A 17,931-nucleotide genomic window follows, 5' to 3' on the forward strand; every position below is an offset into this window, starting at 1 on the left:
GGTGGGTATTGTAGTTGTAAGAATGCTTGATAGAGATCTTGTAGGTGTTTGTCTCTGTCTGAGGAGTTGGAGCAAATGTGGTTGTATCGCAGAGCTCGGCTGTAGACGATGGATCGTGTGGTGTGGTCAGGGTGAAAGCTGGAGGCATATAGGTAGGAATAGCGGTAAGAGCAGTTCACCACTTAATTGCAGTGTTGGCTGGAGACATAACTCCTCTAGTTCATATCCAATTTAGGGTTAATCGTGTTAAAAATTGTTCTTTTCAAAACTGTACTTGTTTTGGATGTACTGGGGACATGATGATGTATCTTATGCTGAATGAACTGATCTACGAAACTGATGTGTCAGAATCAGACCTGTGTAACTGGATGATGGGTCTTTCTGCTTTAGCTCAAGTAGCAAAGATGTGGGCTTCTGGAGCAGGAAGATCTGCGTTCTCTCTCAGCTGTTGCTGTGTAGTTCCTAGGTGCAGGATCCCAACAACCGTGAAGTCCTAGATGGCCACAGTTTTGCTACAAATCCTTTCCTGCCACGCCAACCCATCATCCTTCTTGAATCTCTTCACTAGCTTCCTATTTCCTTCCGCATTACATTCAAATACCTTGTTTTCACTTTCAAGGATAGTCTTTGCTCTTGTCTAAATCGTTGGTTTCATCTCATCCTCCGTTCCCTCCAGCTAAGGCCAGTGACACACAACAAAGAAGAGCTTGTTCCATTCAGTACCTATACACACTAGCCAGTTCATTACAGTACCGGTAAAATGCCCCCAATCCTATTGTGATGACAGGAATGTTCTGAATGCATATTCACTTCCAAATCTTTGCTTTCTACTCTGCAACTTTACATCTGCTTATGAAAATTATGGATTACAATGGACCATCTGTCACTACTGATGAGAGTTAGAAGAGGCCAGAGCAGTTTAGTTCTAGGACTAAATAGATGGTGCTGTGAACAGTAGCCCACTACATTAAGCACACCAAAAATCAGAAAACACCAACAATAAACACTTCAGAATTGATATCATGTTGTAACTATTCATATGGCACCCTCAAGCATGTAAGGTGCTTTATAGACATGTTATCCCCTCTTCTTTCTTAATCTTATTGAGATTGCAGGAGCAGCTAAAGTCTCCAATCAGGGATCAGGGCCCTATGGTCCAATGCTCTGTAAAATGAGTAAAATAAAGACAGTTTCAGATTTGGGGCTCATAGGCCATTTTAGTCCATTGTAGTCAATAGGAGTTTTGCCCTTGATTTCAACAAGAACAGGGGTAGGATCCAGAGAACTTACGTTCTAGGATTATGACAAGCCACAACAGGGTGTTAGGCAAACAGGGGTGGGATGGAGGACAAGTAACAGTGCAGATGGGCATGTGAGTATACATTAATAGACTGAGTGCTCAAAGCAGTCACTGGTAGCCACCAGCCTAACCTTGTTTAATCCTATCTGATCTCTCTTCTATTACTAACCTTTTCCTGTTATCTAATGTTTCTGATCTTTCTTTGTTTTTTTTCTTTATTTTATTTTATTCAGACAGAATTGGTGTTCTGTGTTTCCCTGGTCATATTTTTTTTTTGTCGTTTTCAAATTTGCCTGTTTTGTACTTTTGCACCTCCATAACTTGCCATGCATAATGTCAACAAACCCAAATTGACAAAAGCATTGTTTTGAATGCGTTTAAACTTCCTAGAGTTTCTATGTTGCATGTATATCAGTCATTTTATAAACTTTAATATTTTGTTGTCTTCCAAGGGAAGAATTGTAGTTGTTAATTACTGTAGATGGTATGCTTCTTAGGGAAGAAACCAGGTTTCTTTGGAAATAGAGTTGAACACTCTAAGGTTAGTAAAAAAAACAACGCCCCAAAAGTCCATAGGCCTCAACTTTGAAGGAGCTTAAGTATGAAGTGACTGATGGCTAACAGAAGTATAAAATCTCCCATTAAAAACATCCACCATTCCAGAGGTTTGGAGGGCAGCAAATGTATCTATATTTAAAAAATGCTCTAGGACTGGTCTGGAAAATTATAAACCAGTAAACTTTACATCTGTTCCTGGTAAACTGGCTGAAATGATAAACAGCATAACCAAAAACCTGGAAGATCAGATGATGTGGTCTAACCAGCAAGGTTTCTGCAAAACAAAATTGTCGGTGTCTTATGTCTTAGAATTCTTTGACTGTGTCACTCACCTAAGGAATAAGGAACCGGTTGATATATTTAGATTTCCATAGGAGTTTTGACAAAGTCCTGCACAAGTGGGCTACTCATAGAGCTAAGTAGTCATGGCATGAAAGGAAAGTATTGGCTTGGATCCAAATCGGCAATGAGAGAGAAAGTAAAGGGTAGGATTAAATGGTCAATTTTCCTTAAGGAATAAGGTTAACAGCAGGCATCTCAAGGTTCTGTACTAAGTCCCATGTTGCTTAATAGATTTGTGAATGATCTGGAAAGGGGGTAAGGTGAGCAGTGAGGTAGCAAAATTTGCAGATGACACACTCAGTTATTTGCAAAAAGAAAAGGAGGGCTTGTGGCACCTTAGAGACTAACTAATTTATTTGAGCATAAGCTTTCGTGAGCTACAGCTCACTTCATCGGATGCATTTATTAGTCTCTAAGGTGCCACAAGTCCTCCTTTTCTTTCAGCGAATACAGATTAACACGGCTGCTACTCTGAAACAGTTAGTTATCTCAGTCAGGACCACATTGGTCAGCAAGGAACCTAAGAGAGACCTAAACAAGCTTGGTGACTAGGAAACACAAGGGCAAATTAAATCAGTGTAATCTACATTAGAGAGAAAAAAATTAAACTACTAATATATTTTACGGGGTTCTAAATTAACTGAATCAGATCATGAAACAGATCTGGGTCTCACTGTGGGCAGCTCAATGGGAACCTTGGCTCCGTGTGTGGGTGCGGTCAACAAAGCAAACAATGTTCTGATGCATATTGTGAATAATACAGAGAATATTCTAATGTCTTTATTTAAGTCAATGGTGCAGCTTCATTTGGATACTGTGTGCCGTACTGGTGACCCCTTCTCAAAAAGGACACTGCAGAGTTAGAAGGGGTTCAGAGGAAGGCGGTGAGAGTGATCCAAGGCCTGGAAACACTCTCCTACGAAGAGAAGTTGGAAACATTAGAATTGGTATGTTAGAAAGGAGACGAATAAAAGGGTCATGATACAAATATATACAATAATAAATGGTTTAGAGAAGGGAGATGGGGAATTTCTGTTCTGTCTCATAGTACCTGTCTGTGACATTCAAAGACATTAAAATGTGGGAAATTCAAAACTGCCAAAGGGAAAAACTTTTTCACACATCTAATTAGGTTGTGGAACCCATTGCCACAGGAAGGTTAACAATATTTAAAAGGGAATTGGACATTTATATAGATATCCAGTTATCATAACTAACAATAACAAAATGTTGGGAAGGGCAATTAAACCTCATGCCTCCTGGTGGGTGGAATGGGGTTGGGCAGGGAGGAGAGGGGCTGGGATCATGAGGGTTAGGTGGGTGGATTTGGGGGAGGTTAGGGGGCTCGGGACTGGGATCACTAGGGATACTGCCATGGTGGTTTACAGGCCTTGCAAGAGGCTGGGTTGGGGGGGCTGAAGGCAGCGGGGGGTGCTCAGAGCTGGGATAACTGTAGGTAGGCAGGGGGATGTTTGGGGCTAGGATCACTGGGGGTATTGCTATGGTGGCTTGGGGCCCTGCAAGATGCCATGGCTGGGAGTCTTTAGGGGGGCAAGGCTCAGGAAGGGGGTGCTGGGATAATTGGGGTTAGGAAGGTGCGGGGACTGGGATCGTTGGGGGTGGGTGTGCTGGGGGCTCTGAGCAGGGCGACTCGGGGTGGGGGCCTCAGAGCTGGGGTCACTGGGGGGTTTGGGGTGGGGGTCACTGGGGGACTTGGACCAGGGGGCTCAGGACAGGGGTCACTGGGGGGCTTGGGATGGGCGTCACTCAGGGGCTCAGACCAGGAGGCTCAGGACTGTGGTCACTGGGGGCTCGGGGCAGGGGTCACTGGGGGGCTCAAACTGAGAGGCTCAGGGCGAGGGTCATTGGGGAGCTCGGGGGGGGGGCAGCGGGAGCTCAGAGCTGGGGTCATTGGGGGGCTCGGGGTGGAAGGCTCAGGTTGGGGGGCTCAGAGCTGGGGTCACCGGGGGCTTGGGGCGGGGGTCAGCGGGGGCTCAGGGCAGGGGGCTCAGAGCTGGGGTCATTGGGGGGCTCAGGGCGGGGCTGAGAGCTGGGGTCACTGGGAGGCTTGGGGTGGGAGGCTCAGAGCTGGGGTCAGCAAGGGGCTCGGGGTGGGAGGCTAGAGGCGGGGGTCACTGGGGGCTCAGGGCGGGGGGCTCAGAACTGGGGTCACTGGGATGCTCGGGGTGGGGGTCAGAGTGGGGGGCTCAGGTCACTGGGGGCTCGGGGTGGGGGTCAGCGGGGGGCTCTGGGAGGGAGGCTCGGGGCGGGGTTCAGCAGGGGGCTCGAGGCGGGGGGCTCAGAGCGGGGGTTGTCGGGGGGCTCAGAGGTGGGGTCACTGGGGGCTCGGGGCGGGGGTCAGAGCGGGGGGCTCGGGGCGTGGGTCACTGGGGGGCTCGGGCCGGGGGTCACTGGGGGCTCTGGGCGGGAGGCTCAGGCCTGCGGTCACTGCGGGGCTCGGGTCAGAGCGGGGGGCTCGGGGCTGGGGTCACTGGAGGCTCGGGGTGGGGGTCAGCGGGGGGCTCGGGGCGGGGGTCAGAGCGGGGGGCTCGGGGCGTGGGTCACTGGGGGGCTCGGGGCAGGGGTCAGAGCGGGGGACTCGGGGCGGGGGTCACTGGGGGCTCTGGGCGGGGGTCAGAGCGGGGGGCTCGGGGCGCAGGTCACTGGGGGCTCTGGGCAGGAGGCTCAGGCCTGCGGTCACTGCGGGGCTCGGGGCGGGGGTCAGAGCGGGGGGCTCGGGGCGTGGGTCACTGGGGGGCTCGGGTCAGAGCGGGGGACTCGGGGCGGGGGTCACTGGGGGCTCTGGGCGGGGGTCAGAGCGGGGGGCTCGGGGCGCAGGTCACTGGGGGCTCTGGGCGGGAGGCTCAGGCCTGCGGTCACTGCGGGGCTCGGGGCGGGGGTCAGAGCGGGGGGCTCGGGGCGTGGGTCACTGGGGGGCTCGGGGCAGGGGTCAGAACGGGGGACTCGGGGCGGGGGTCACTGGGGGCTCTGGGCGGGGGTCAGAGCGGGGGGCTCGGGGCGCAGGTCACTGGGGGCTCTGGGCGGGAGGCTCAGGCCTGCGGTCACTGCGGGGCTCGGGGCGGGGGTCAGAGCGGGGGGCTCGGGGCGCAGGTCACTGGGGGCTCTGGGCGGGGGTCAGAGCGGGGGGCTCGGGGCGCAGGTCACTGGGGGCTCTGGGCGGGAGGCTCAGGCCTGCGGTCACTGCGGGGCTCGGGGCGGGGGTCAGAGCGGGGGACTCGGGGCGGGGGTCACTGGGGGCTCTGGGCGGGGGTCAGAGCGGGGGGCTCGGGGCGCAGGTCACTGGGGGCTCTGGGCGGGAGGCTCAGGCCTGCGGTCACTGCGGGGCTCGGGGCGGGGGTCAGAGCGGGGGGCTCGGGGCGTGGGTCACTGGGGGGCTCGGGGCGGGGGTCAGAGCGGGGGACTCGGGGCGGGGGTCACTGGGGGCTCTGGGCGGGGGTCAGAGCGGGGGGCTCGGGGCGCAGGTCACTGGGGGCTCTGGGCGGGAGGCTCAGGCCTGCGGTCACTGCGGGGCTCGGGGCTGGGGTCACTGGGGGCTCGGGGCGGGGGTCAGAGCGGGGGGCTCGGGGTGGGGGTCAGCGGGGGGCTCGGGGCGTGGGTCACTGGGGGGCTCGGGGCGGGGGTCAGAGCGGGGGACTCGGGGCGGGGGTCACTGGGGGCTCTGGGCGGGGGTCAGAGCGGGAGGCTCGGGGCGGGGGTCACTGGGGGGCTCGAGGCGGGGGGCTCAGAGCGGGGGTTGTCGGGGGGCTCGGGTCACTGGGGGCTCGGGGCGGGGGTCAGAGCGGGGGGCTCGGGTCACTGGGGGCTCGGGGCGGGGGTCAGAGCGGGGGACTCGGGGCGGGGGTCACTGGGGGCTCTGGGCGGGGGTCAGAGCGGGGGGCTCGGGGCGCAGGTCACTGGGGGCTCTGGGCGGGAGGCTCAGGCCTGCGGTCACTGCGGGGCTCGGGGCGGGGGTCAGAGCGGGGGGCTCGGGGCGTGGGTCACTGGGGGGCTCGGGGCGGGGGTCAGAGCGGGGGACTCGGGGCGGGGGTCACTGGGGGCTCTGGGCGGGGGTCAGAGCGGGGGGCTCGGGGCGCAGGTCACTGGGGGCTCTGGGCGGGAGGCTCAGGCCTGCGGTCACTGCGGGGCTCGGGGCTGGGGTCACTGGGGGCTCGGGTCAGAGCGGGGGGCTCGGGGTGGGGGTCAGCGGGGGGCTCGGGGCGTGGGTCACTGGGGGGCTCGGGGCGGGGGTCACTGGGGGGCTCGGGGCGGGGGTCAGAGCGGGGGACTCGGGGCGGGGGTCACTGGGGGCTCTGGGCGGGGGTCAGAGCGGGAGGCTCGGGGCGGGGGTCACTGGGGGGCTCGAGGCGGGGGGCTCAGAGCGGGGGTTGTCGGGGGGCTCGGGTCACTGGGGGCTCGGGGCGGGGGTCAGAGCGGGGGGCTCGGGTCACTGGGGGCTCGGGGCGGGGGTCAGAGCGGGGGACTCGGGGCGGGGGTCACTGGGGGCTCTGGGCGGGGGTCAGAGCGGGGGGCTCGGGGCGCAGGTCACTGGGGGCTCTGGGCGGGAGGCTCAGGCCTGCGGTCACTGCGGGGCTCGGGGTGGGGGTCAGAGCGGGGGGCTCGGGGCGTGGGTCACTGGGGGCTCGGGGTGGGGGTCAGCGGGGGGCTCGGGGCGTGGGTCACTGGGGGGCTCGGGGCGGGGGTCAGAGCGGGGGACTCGGGGCGGGGGTCACTGGGGGCTCTGGGCGGGGGTCAGAGCGGGGGGCTCGGGGCGGGGGTCACTGGGGGGCTCGAGGCGGGGGGCTCAGAGCGGGGGTTGTCGGGGGGCTCGGGTCACTGGGGGCTCTGGGCGGGAGGCTCAGGCCTGCGGTCACTGCGGGGCTCTGGGCGGGGGTCAGAGCGGGGGGCTCGGGGCGCAGGTCACTGGGGGCTCTGGGCGGGAGGCTCAGGCCTGCGGTCACTGCGGGGCTCGGGGCGGGGGTCAGAGCGGGGGGCTCGGGTCACTGGGGGCTCTGGGCGGGAGGCTCAGGCCTGCGGTCACTGCGGGGCTCGGGGCGGGGATCAGCGGGGGGCTCGGGGCGTGAGGCTCGGGAGGGGGGGGGGGGTCACTGGTTCCCGGCCCCGCGCACGAGCAGACAGCGGAGCGGAAAGGGCCGCGCGGCCGCCGTAAAAAACGGGCGGGCCGGAAGGCAGGGGGCGGGTCCAGCGCGTGTGACGTCAGCCTCACGACACTAGCACGGCGAATTCTGTCCCTGCGCGGCCGCCGTAGCACGCCCCGGAGGTTGCTATGGCGGCGGCGGGGCCTTGCTTTGCCTGGCGCTGATCCGCGCGGGAAGCGGCGCGGCTGGCGCCTCGGCACCATGGAGGACGAGCTCTACCTGGAGAACATCGACGAGTTCGTCACCGACCAGAACCGCATCGTGAGAGACGGGGCGGGGCTGGGGCTGGGATTCAGGAAGCTGGGGTAGGAGGAGGAACTGGGAGGCGTTGAGGGGATGAGCATGGTGCGGGAGGGGAGTTGGGGGATGGGGACACGGGGATGGGGACACGGGCGGGGGAATGGGAAGGGTGAGACGGGGTGGGGATGGGCAGGGGGGGTGCGGGAGGGGAGTTGGGGGATGGGGACACGGGCGGGGGATGGGGGCGGGGGAAGGGGAAGGGTGAGACGGGGTGGGGATGGGCAGGGGGGGTGGGGGAGGGGAGTTGGGGGATGGGGACACGGGCGGGGGGTGGCGGGGGATGGGGGCGGGGGAAGGGTGAGACGGGGTGGGGATGGGCAGGGGGTGGTGGGGGAGGGGAGTTGGGGGATGGGGACACGGGCGGGGGATGGGGCGGGGGAAGGGGAAGGGTGAGACGGGGTGGGGATGGGCAGGGGGGTTGGGGGAGGGGAGTTGGGGGATGGGGACACGGGGATGGGGACACGGGCGGGGGGTGGCGGGGGATGGGGGCGGGGGAAGGGTGAGACGGGGTGGGGATGGGCAGGGGGTGGTGGGGGAGGGGAGTTGGGGGATGGGGACACGGGATGGGGGTGGGGGAAGGGGAAGGGTGAGACGGGGTGGGGATGGGCAGGGGGGTTGGGGGAGGGGAGTTGGGGGATGGGGACACGGGCGGGGGGTGGCGGGGGATGGGGGCGGGGGAAGGGTGAGATGGGGTGGGGATGGGCAGGGGGTGGTGGGGGAGGGGAGTTGAGGGGTGGGGGAGGCACTGGAGGGGGGCGGGGAGGAGGTGGCAGTGCAGCGGGCGGGATTCCATGACTCCTAGAAGCAGCAGCGCTGGGCTCGAGAGCCCCGTTAGGACAAGCTCATAGCACCCAGGCTCTCCCCCACGCCACCTCCCCGTGTTAGACCAGCTCTGTGGCAAGCTCCATCTCTGTCATATTTAGGAAGGAACAGCACAACTGCAACCTAGCGGTATGGGAATGTAGGTGGGGCAGGACTCTGACTGACCCTGCGTCCCTTTTGAACATGGGGAACATTTTACCTGCTGAACAGCATTTCCTGCAGCGCTTGCATGACCCCCGCATAATGCAGAAACCTTGGACAGGGCAGGGCATTCCTTGGCGCTACAACCTTGGTGTCATCTTAGATAAAAATATACTGCCGCTTGTGCAGCACTTAACTTTCAAGGCACACAACTCGGTCAAATCAATACCAGTTTTATTGGAATAATTAAAAGAGGGCACTTCTTCGGGAGAGCTACCGTCATGCAGTTTTCTAGTCAACTATTTTGACTGTAGAGAACTGTTGTAACATTAATTTTGTTATAAAGTATTTTTTCCAATTTTTCTTGTCCTCCCCAGTAGATGAACTGTTTTTGCTAAAATCATGTTCCTAAAATCACCATAGGTCAGAGACAAATGAGGAAAAACTTCAATCCAAAAGGTGAAAGTTACAAGTGACTGAAATCAGATTTAGAATGGAAACAGTTATACAACCTTAACTCGTACTCCAACTAGTCCTACAGCTGATGAGTATGGCTATTATAATTTCCTTGTATTACAAAAATACTTAAGCCCTATTATGGTTGGCACTGTACAGAAACGCAGTAAGGACTTGTCTACACACAGATTTTGTACCAATTTAACTATATTGTTTTAGAAATAGATGTAGTTAAACTGGTGCATCCCCATAGTGTGGACACAGTTATACTGTTATGAAGGTGCTTATATAATTTACAGCTTATTTCAGTAAACTTAAGCATCTAAACTGATACTTAAATTAAACCTGTATAAAAACAGATGTACACCAGCCCCCAATGTCAGGCCCTGCCCTGAGTACATTAGTCTTAATAGACAGGAGGGAGGGAAAACAGACACAAGCAGATGATTTATCCGGGGTCACATAACAGTTCAGTGGTAGAGCCAGTGAGCAGAAGCCATGAAGTTGCCATGCTATGCCGCAGCACCTGTAACATAACTGGAGTTTGTCCTGTGCATGAGACCCAAAGAGAGCCATGGCAATCTTTGCCATAGATTCCAAGGCCAGAAGGGACCACTGTGATCATCCAGTCTGACCTGTATAACCCAGGCCCTGGAATACCCCATCCCTACCCCCCCATAATTGCTGTTTGAACTAGAGCTTATGTTTTGTTTTGTTTTTTTTTTTAAGTCCCAGTCTTGATTTAATGTGCCAGTTATGGTGAATCCATCACACCCTTGGAGTGTCCTTGATAGCAGTGTTGCGTGAACAGCAGCCACTTTTCACAGTTATATATTGGGGTTTGTTTTATTTTCTTCTCTCCTTTGGAAACGTCAACTCAGCAATGTCCATGTGTTGCTTTCTGAACGTCATTGGCTATATCACTGCCATTCTTAGAGGTTTCAAAACAACATTCACAAATATGCACCATTTAGGTAGAGGTAGCTTCTTAAATATTTTTTAAGCACTACTAGTGTGCTCAGCATGGTACAACACACTTAGGCAAATTGCTTCCTCTCTCCATTTCTTAGTCTCCTCAAAGGCTGGTGGGATTTAGTGCGTCACTGAATGGGGTTTTGTGTGCGTCATGAATTCAGATTGAAAGCCACTGACCTGTGCAATTTTTTTTGTTACAGGTTACATACAAATGGCTGAGCTTCACCCTGGGGGTTCATGTCAACCAGGCTAAGCAGTGAGTATCTGTGTATACCACAAGCCTTTTATTCAGTGGCAATGCCTAATTAGTTGGTGGTTTTGATTAAAAAATTAAATCCAATCTTTTCCAGAAAGATGTAAAGTCCTGTGTTTTCTTTCAGATACTTATTTAGGATTGTATTTAACATGCCTTATTCATGCCTCACTTAAGCAAGTATTGCTTTAGAAAGAGATCTTAAGTAGGCCCTTTTTATAGCTTTATATAATAGGTGTGAATGTTATGTAGGAAATGATAATCTTAGAATTGTATTAGTGTAGGAATGTGTATAGGTCCTCTCTTGCTGAAAGGTCTCAAAGCGTTTTACAAGCTATGGCCCAGTCCTGCAATTGGATCTGTGCAGATGTAAGAGGCTGCCTCTGCATATCTAATCTCAGGATTGTGGTCCCCTGTATTATGCAGCATTAAGGTGGAAATATAAAATACAGTCAGGAAATACAAAAAGTCACTGACAGCAACTATAACTGACCCATTCTACAAATAAATATTTGCAATCACTATCCGGGGGGTTAAATGCACACTTCACTGTATACTTACACGTAACAGCCTAGATATAACCAAAGCTAAATATTTGCAATATGGACAAGTTAACTTTACTATCAGAACCTTTTGGCATTTCCAGACTTCACTGTAAATTTTCAGCCTTAACATTGTAGTAACATAGCTCTTTGTACTTCATTTTCTAGGAGTGTGAAAATAACTTACATTCCTTGAAGTACATAATTGTCCATTAAAGTCATTGGTGTGGTACTTACAGGAGCCATATGATTCCTCTAGGAAGTTTGTTGGGAAGTGGTCTGTACATCGACTTCTCAGGGTAGGCTATAAGTGGCCAGTGAGAGTCCTAGGTTCCTGCTTCCCACCATGGAGGGGGAGGGCCAAGGAATGGCCCAGAGACCCATTCCTAATCTTGGATGAATACGGTCTTGAGGATGGACAGAGGACCCCATTTGAGTATTTAGATGTTCTGGGGGCTGGGCTGTGTTCTACGGTGAATGAAAAAAGTACTCCTTGGGATGAGATAGGAAGATTAAGGTGAAGAGGAGCTAGTTAGATAAAACATAAATGGGAGATGTTTCGATTCCATCTTATATGGATTCCATCACTTTGGTATCCATAAGTATCCCAATAAATACAAATACACACAGAGCAATTCACTGTATGTATGTATATATATATAATATAAAAATCAGACAGACGCACACACACACAAATTTGTCTAAACCCGGTTTTGTGACGTGAGGTGAGGGCATACAAAACAGGAACTGGTAGTTCAGTATGTGTATTATGTGAACAGAGCCTTTAATATCCTAATGATAGGCAAGGTATAAATGCCTAGATAGAACTATGGAGTGTTGTAGCTGTGTCAGTCCCAGGATATTAGGGAGACAGTGCGGGTGAGGTAATGTCTTTTATTGGACCAACTTCTGTTGGTGAGAGAGACAAGTTTTTGAGCTACACAGAGCTCTTCAGAAGAAGTAAACATGTTTAGTGAGTTCAGAACATTTTACTGTTATCAATCCCATGAATATCACATAAATCAGTGGGAATTGGTAGATGATAGGGTGAAGAGTTCTTTTCCTTCCAGGTGGTTAACATTCGTTTCTCTTGTTGTACAGGATGCTGTATGACTATGTAGAAAGGAAGCGAAAGGAGAATTCAGGAGCTCAACTGCATGTCACCTATTTAGTGGCAGGAAATCTCATTCAAAATGGACACATTGTGAGTACTCAACTCCCTCAATTGTGTGTGCCTTGTTTCTCTGTGTCCTGCCTTGTTCTGTAATCTTTGGCGCAACAACTCTATTACTGCTTTTACTGTTGTTTATTTCTGGTGGTGCCCACAATGTGCTAGATTTATATGACCATAAAAGAAGGTGCAGTCTCTGTCCAATGAGCTTGCAATCTGACAGACAAAACGACAGACTGGGGAAGGAATTATATTGACCATGTTTTGATAATACCTTGATAACAAAACAGGGTTTTATTCTGTTGATATTACACTGTCAATTAAAATGCACAAAACCAGTGTTTTCTTTTTCCTTTTTTTAAACTGGTTATATAAAATTACCTTAAATGTGCTGGATACATAAGGTGGAAAAAAATAAGCTTAACGAGACATGTTTTGCATTTAAAACTCACTAATATTTATTAAACAAAGGAATTATTAACTGTAGTTAGTGAATTGCAGAGTTGTCTGGTCACGCTGGGCCAGATTTGCAAAAGTAAGCACCTAAAGATGCAGACAGTGACTCCCACGAGGCACCTAAGTAGGTTAAGTGCCTATCTCCCATTGAAACTAATGGGGGTTAGGAGCCTAAATTGCTTAGTTGCTTTTGAAAATCCCACTTTAGATGCCTAAATACATTTGAAAATCTGATCCCATGTCCTTCATGTTTTTAAAATTAGTAGATCTCGTCCTCACCCCACAGGTTTATCCATAGATTAGAAGAGGGAAAAAAAGCTTTGCTGCTTTTTGAACTTCTAACCAGTTCCTCAACTTTGAACGAGCTCGACCAAATGAAGAAAATATTAGTTCTGTGCCTGCTCGCTAAACTGAAACCCAAAGTAATTCGGGCCAAAGCTTTTCTGTGCAGCAAAAATTGAAACTACTTGCATTTGAAAAAAAAGTAATACCAGGATTTGTTCTATTGTAAAGACTAAATACTACAGATATTTACTAATGCTGTACGTAACCTTTTGACATAGTTATAAAGCTTAAGATGACCTTGGAAGTTAAAGATAGGTTTTCCCCGTGTCTGTATATAACGAATAAAACAGAATACGTTAATTCATAAATTTGGGGAGGGCTCATTGATGCAGCATTTTTTTTATTCATTTACGTGATTTGAATAGATTACAGTAAATGTACATCTTACCATAGATTGTAGGCTGTCATAATGTCAAATTTAGTTTTAAACAAGTTTATTTTTTAAAATTAAAATGTATTTAATTTAAATATAGAACATCCATTTATAATTTAAAAAAATATTTTTATCCATTCTGGGAAATATTATAACATGCAATTAGAGTGACACGCAAAGAAGATAATACTTAGGAGCAGCATTTTGTAAGTGCTGCACGGGGGGGAAAATAACAAGTTTTGAGAGAAGCCCAGAGAGGAGCTGTAGGAATTTAAAGAGAAGGCCTGGTCTTGGAAGAAATGATAGGTTTTGGAATAGATGAGGCTTTATCTGACACAAGGTTATTTAATGTGGAGGAGACTAATGAGCTTGTGTCATGGCATTTTACATTAAACATTGTTTCTTAATTTGAGAGTTCCTGATGATCTTGCAATACTGACTCCTCTCAGGAGGGGCTGCTGCAGGGCTGTAGATTTAACACTGCAAGAATTACTTGAGTGGAGAGATGGAAATTGAATACCTCATAGATCTCTCTTCATAGTATCCTATTTTATTCACTACATGCTCCTTTTACTGTTATCACACTGCTCACTACCTTTTCCAACCCTCAAGGGATGGCTCAGACTGCTGCTTTTCTATCCTTGGCTCTTAGACTGTTCCCAGATTTCTCTTTCCTCCCACTTCGACTGTCTGTTTGTGGGTATTGAATGAACACACAATTGGTTAATGTTGTCCGACCCATGAATTCTGATATTCTTTGCATGGATTGCAATCATCTTTACATGGTAATCCAGCTGTACACAATAATAATACTTGGCTCTTACACAGAGTTTTTCATCAGTGGATCTCAAATCAGGAATTACATGCACATTGTGGAATACGTTTCCCTGGATCTGTGTCTCTGGCTGTTGGATGAATGCTCAATTTCTCATTGTATAAGACCTTGTCTGCGCTAACCATGTTAACTGTAATGTGTCCATCATCTTAAATGTTTACAACTAACATGGGTCAATGCATCAGATTTGTTCCTGGCACAGCCATATGTCTGCTACCTTAGCTTGTGCACACGTACCGTGCTGCACAATTGTTCTTTAATGCATTTGGGCAGCTGTTCCGTTACTGCTTCATCTGCTGCCGCCAGAGATGGAGGATTGGGTGTTTCTCCAATGTTGTAGTGATTTGGGGGATATTGCCCCAGGAAAGTAGGCCTACAAGGCCCCAAAAGACTATTATGACAGAGCCACGATCAAGTTTTGTGCTACTATAAAGCCGCATTGAATATCCATTGACCATGTATTTTGTTTTCTTTAAATTTCAAGACCTTGGTTCCTCATTGTGATAAATTATCATTTCTTTACAAAAAGAAAAGGAGTGCTTGTGGCACCTTAGAGACTAACCAATTTATTTGAGCATAAGCTTTCGTGAGCTACAGCTCACTTCATCGGATGCATACTGTGGGTGCATCCGATGAAGTGAGCTGTAGCTCACGAAAGCTTATGCTCAAATAAATTGGTTAGTCTCTAAGGTGCCACAAGTACTCCTTTTCTTTTTGTGAATACAGACTAACACGGCTGTTACTCTGAAACCTGTCATTTCTTTACAGTGCCACAAGGTTGCAGTAGTGAGAGAGGATAAACTGGAAGGTAGGTGATTTCGGGAATTATGATTTTTATAACTTTTTTTTTCTCTGAAGGAATAATGTCAACAAAAACATTGCCCATCTGTACACGCTGTCTTCGGGTATTTTAATCAAATTATTGGATTCAGGTGTATTCGCTTTTTCCCAGAACCTTTAGAATCTGAGCCCATATCAGCACAACTTCTCAAACTTGTAGCTTAGTAACTGATTTTTAGGTAGCACTTCTTTTATGGAGCAAGGGATCACTTCACCTGTCACTGAGGCAGCTGCCACTAGGCTGGAATGTAGCAGTACTGGAACTGTGCACAGCAACACCTCACAACATGTTAGGATGGCAAGGGAAGAATACTGAATCTGACTGTGAAACTATAAGGGGAGCTTAGGCCGAATCAGAACACTGGGGCCAACAGCCCTACTTTCTGGGAAGTGCAGTGGGGATCTTCATTAGCCACAAGTGTCTTAATGTCCCATAACCCCATGCAGGGAAGTTTGATTCAGTGCTGAATGGGAAGTGCTACTTACTAAACTGCTAACATCGCTTTCTGAAGCAGCTATAGTAATTTGCTGACAGTTTTTCATCCAACTGTCTGAACCTAACCCTGCCTGTGAGATCTGATGAATCTCAGCCTAAATGCTTAGGACTACAGGCCATTATTAATTTCCATCTGATGACTTTGGCATCAGATAATATACCACTATTTTCATTGTTCAGTTGAGTCTGCAAATGCCTCAGTACTAACATTCCAGCTTCACTAGTCAGGCTTTTGTCATTTCACTGTTGAAAACCAAAACTTAACAAGTCTAACATGGGATTTTTCATAACTATGCCATTCTTGTAATCTGAACGCCTTCTAGTAGTACATTGCCACTTGTTTTGTTCTCTCATCCTCTCTCCAGGGAGAGAGTTGTGTGTATGGTGGAGCGTGTTGTTTTGATAGGGTTTTTTCTGTAGTTGTTGTCTTTATGTGCATGTTGCTATGCATTTATATTAGACTTCAAAGCCAGATGGGACCATCGTGATCATGCAGTCTGACCTCCTGCACATCCCAGGCCACAGAATCTCGCACATATGCTCCTAAAATAGACCCATGTTAAAGAAGGCAGATCAAAAATATGCGTTGAACTTGGAGTGGAAGGTGTTGAGGTTTATGATGGTCCATAATTCTAATGAGAGTTCATTTCACAGCCCGGGAATAGCCTCCATGACAGCTCTGTCTCCCACTCAGATAAACTTTACCCTTAAGATAGAAAGTTCCATTGTGCAAGAGGAGAGTTGTCAACCACAGCCTTCAGCCCAGCGCTTTAGGCAGTCTCTTAGATATCCTGGATCCAGGCCACGGAGCACCTGGAAGATTAGGATGGAGACTTTGGAATTTACTTAGTATTCCGTGAGAAGCCACTGTAGAGTGGAGAACAGGTTTGATGTGCTTGTGGAAGCCTGAATTCTGAGTCAGTGGGTAGGTTAAAAATGGGTGGTACTAAGATCCAAGAATGCTTTCTCAAAGTTAGAACCGGGTATCAAACACACCGCTCTTCAGCTTTTCTGTCATCTTCGATTGAGGCTGGCTGTGCTAATGAAGGGCTTTCCTGTTGATTTTCAGCAATGAAGTCTAAGCTAGCCATGATTGCTAGTGTGCATGTCTACAGCATTCAGAAAGCCATGCTGAAGGACAGCGGGCCCCTCTACAATACAGACTATGATATCGTCAAGACAAACCTGCAGAACTGCAGCAAGTGAGTTAAGCAGTGCTATCATATGAACATTCTTCTTGGACCCCCTTTTCCTTTTAAAATTGTTTGAATGTGGGGCTGATGAGTTGCATTTATATAGCACTCTTCATCAGTAGAACTCAGTGTTTTACAAAAACGAGTCTGCGTTGTTACTCTGTCTGTCAGAAAGGCAAATTGAAACTGATGTCCAGAAACGTGCAGTGACGTGCCTATTAGGTTGCCTATTAAGTCAAGGGCAAAGTCTCAGATAGAACCCAGGTCTCTTGACTCCCACTCCTGTGCTCTGTCGTCTGGAGCATGCTGCCTCCTGAAAAGGTGCCCTGGAAAATGATGTCCTTTTGTACAGAACAGATAGTCTGGGCAAAGGCAGTGCAAGCCTTCCCCATACCTGATTGGGAAAGGGATCACCCCTGAATTTAAGGGGAATTCTGTCTCCATGGCTGGTTAATCCTTTTTCCTTTCTGAGATTGATAGCAGGGGGCCAAGTAATGCCAGTTGTGAAGGTGATTTCTGTCAGGTCGGCAAGGGACTGGATTGAGGCCACCAAAGTAACTTTAAATAGGCCTCCAGACAGCTATTAGATAATGACTCCACATTTGAGCCTCTTGTGGAATTACTATCTCCGTTGTATTTATGCACCTCTGTTTTACAAACACCTGTTGTATACTTTTTTCTTTGTACACCTGGGCAAATTAGAGTGAATTTAGTTTCCATAGTGATAGCTGATCGTGCCATGAAATCCACTAGGGACTTTCCTATGGCCAATCTATTTCATGTGGAAGGCACTCCGCTACCAAAGTGATGGGCAGCAGTACAAATCCTAAAATAGATAGGCATTTGCAAAGCAGCTACCTACAAGAGAATGTTTACTATCCCAGCCAATGTTCTGTAGCTCAGGGGGGCGCAGGCAGAGTTGTTTTTCCTGAGTAGATGATAGCAAGCACCATAGTAAATGATAGAAAATTATGGTCCAATTAAAATGTACAAAGTTTGGCCATAGTTGCCATACTTTGATATTAATGTATCCTCGGGCAGTGCTACTCAAAGTGGTGGTCCGGTCCGCGAGCCATCGGCTGCTGGTCTGTGCGCACATTGGGGGGAAAAAAATCGCCGGTCCCCCACATCAGATAGCTTGAGAAGCACTGTCCTAGGGCACCCTCTGCAGTGAAATCTGTATCTTGGTGTAAATCCATGTTTCTGACTTAAAAATTGCTAAGGTTTAGGCCATATAGAACTTTAAAATAACTCTCTCTAAAACTTGTTTTTAAATCCATGTGGTGTCTTGGTGCTGAATTTTCTAGCTGAATTTAAAACACGTAGCCTGTAATTCAGAGATGACTTACACTGCAGGCAATACTTGTTGTTATGAGC

General features: G+C 50.2%; 1 protein-coding gene across 9 annotated transcripts in view; it reads left to right on the forward strand.

Moving 5' to 3' along the window:
• Positions 1-7,428: 7,428 nt before the first annotated feature.
• Positions 7,429-17,931, forward strand: part of POLD3 (DNA polymerase delta 3, accessory subunit) — a 54,920-nt gene continuing 44,417 nt past the window's right edge. For 3 of the 9 annotated variants that reach the window (XM_073334118.1, XM_073334108.1, XM_073334128.1), the window contains exons 1-5: positions 7,431-7,617; positions 10,251-10,306; positions 11,947-12,049; positions 14,794-14,833; positions 16,431-16,563. In XM_073334118.1, the coding sequence (XP_073190219.1) occupies positions 7,558-7,617; positions 10,251-10,306; positions 11,947-12,049; positions 14,794-14,833; positions 16,431-16,563 (392 nt within the window). In that variant the 5' untranslated portion in view covers positions 7,431-7,557. Of the gene's footprint in view, positions 7,618-7,642; positions 7,662-10,250; positions 10,307-11,946; positions 12,050-14,793; positions 14,834-16,430; positions 16,564-17,931 lie in introns of those variants that run through there. The other 6 variants (XR_012157568.1, XM_073334102.1, XM_073334073.1 and 3 more) reach the window with 4 other exon arrangements.

This window comes from Lepidochelys kempii, chromosome 1 (assembly GCF_965140265.1).
Source record: "Lepidochelys kempii isolate rLepKem1 chromosome 1, rLepKem1.hap2, whole genome shotgun sequence".
Taxonomy (NCBI): Eukaryota; Metazoa; Chordata; order Testudines; family Cheloniidae; genus Lepidochelys; species Lepidochelys kempii.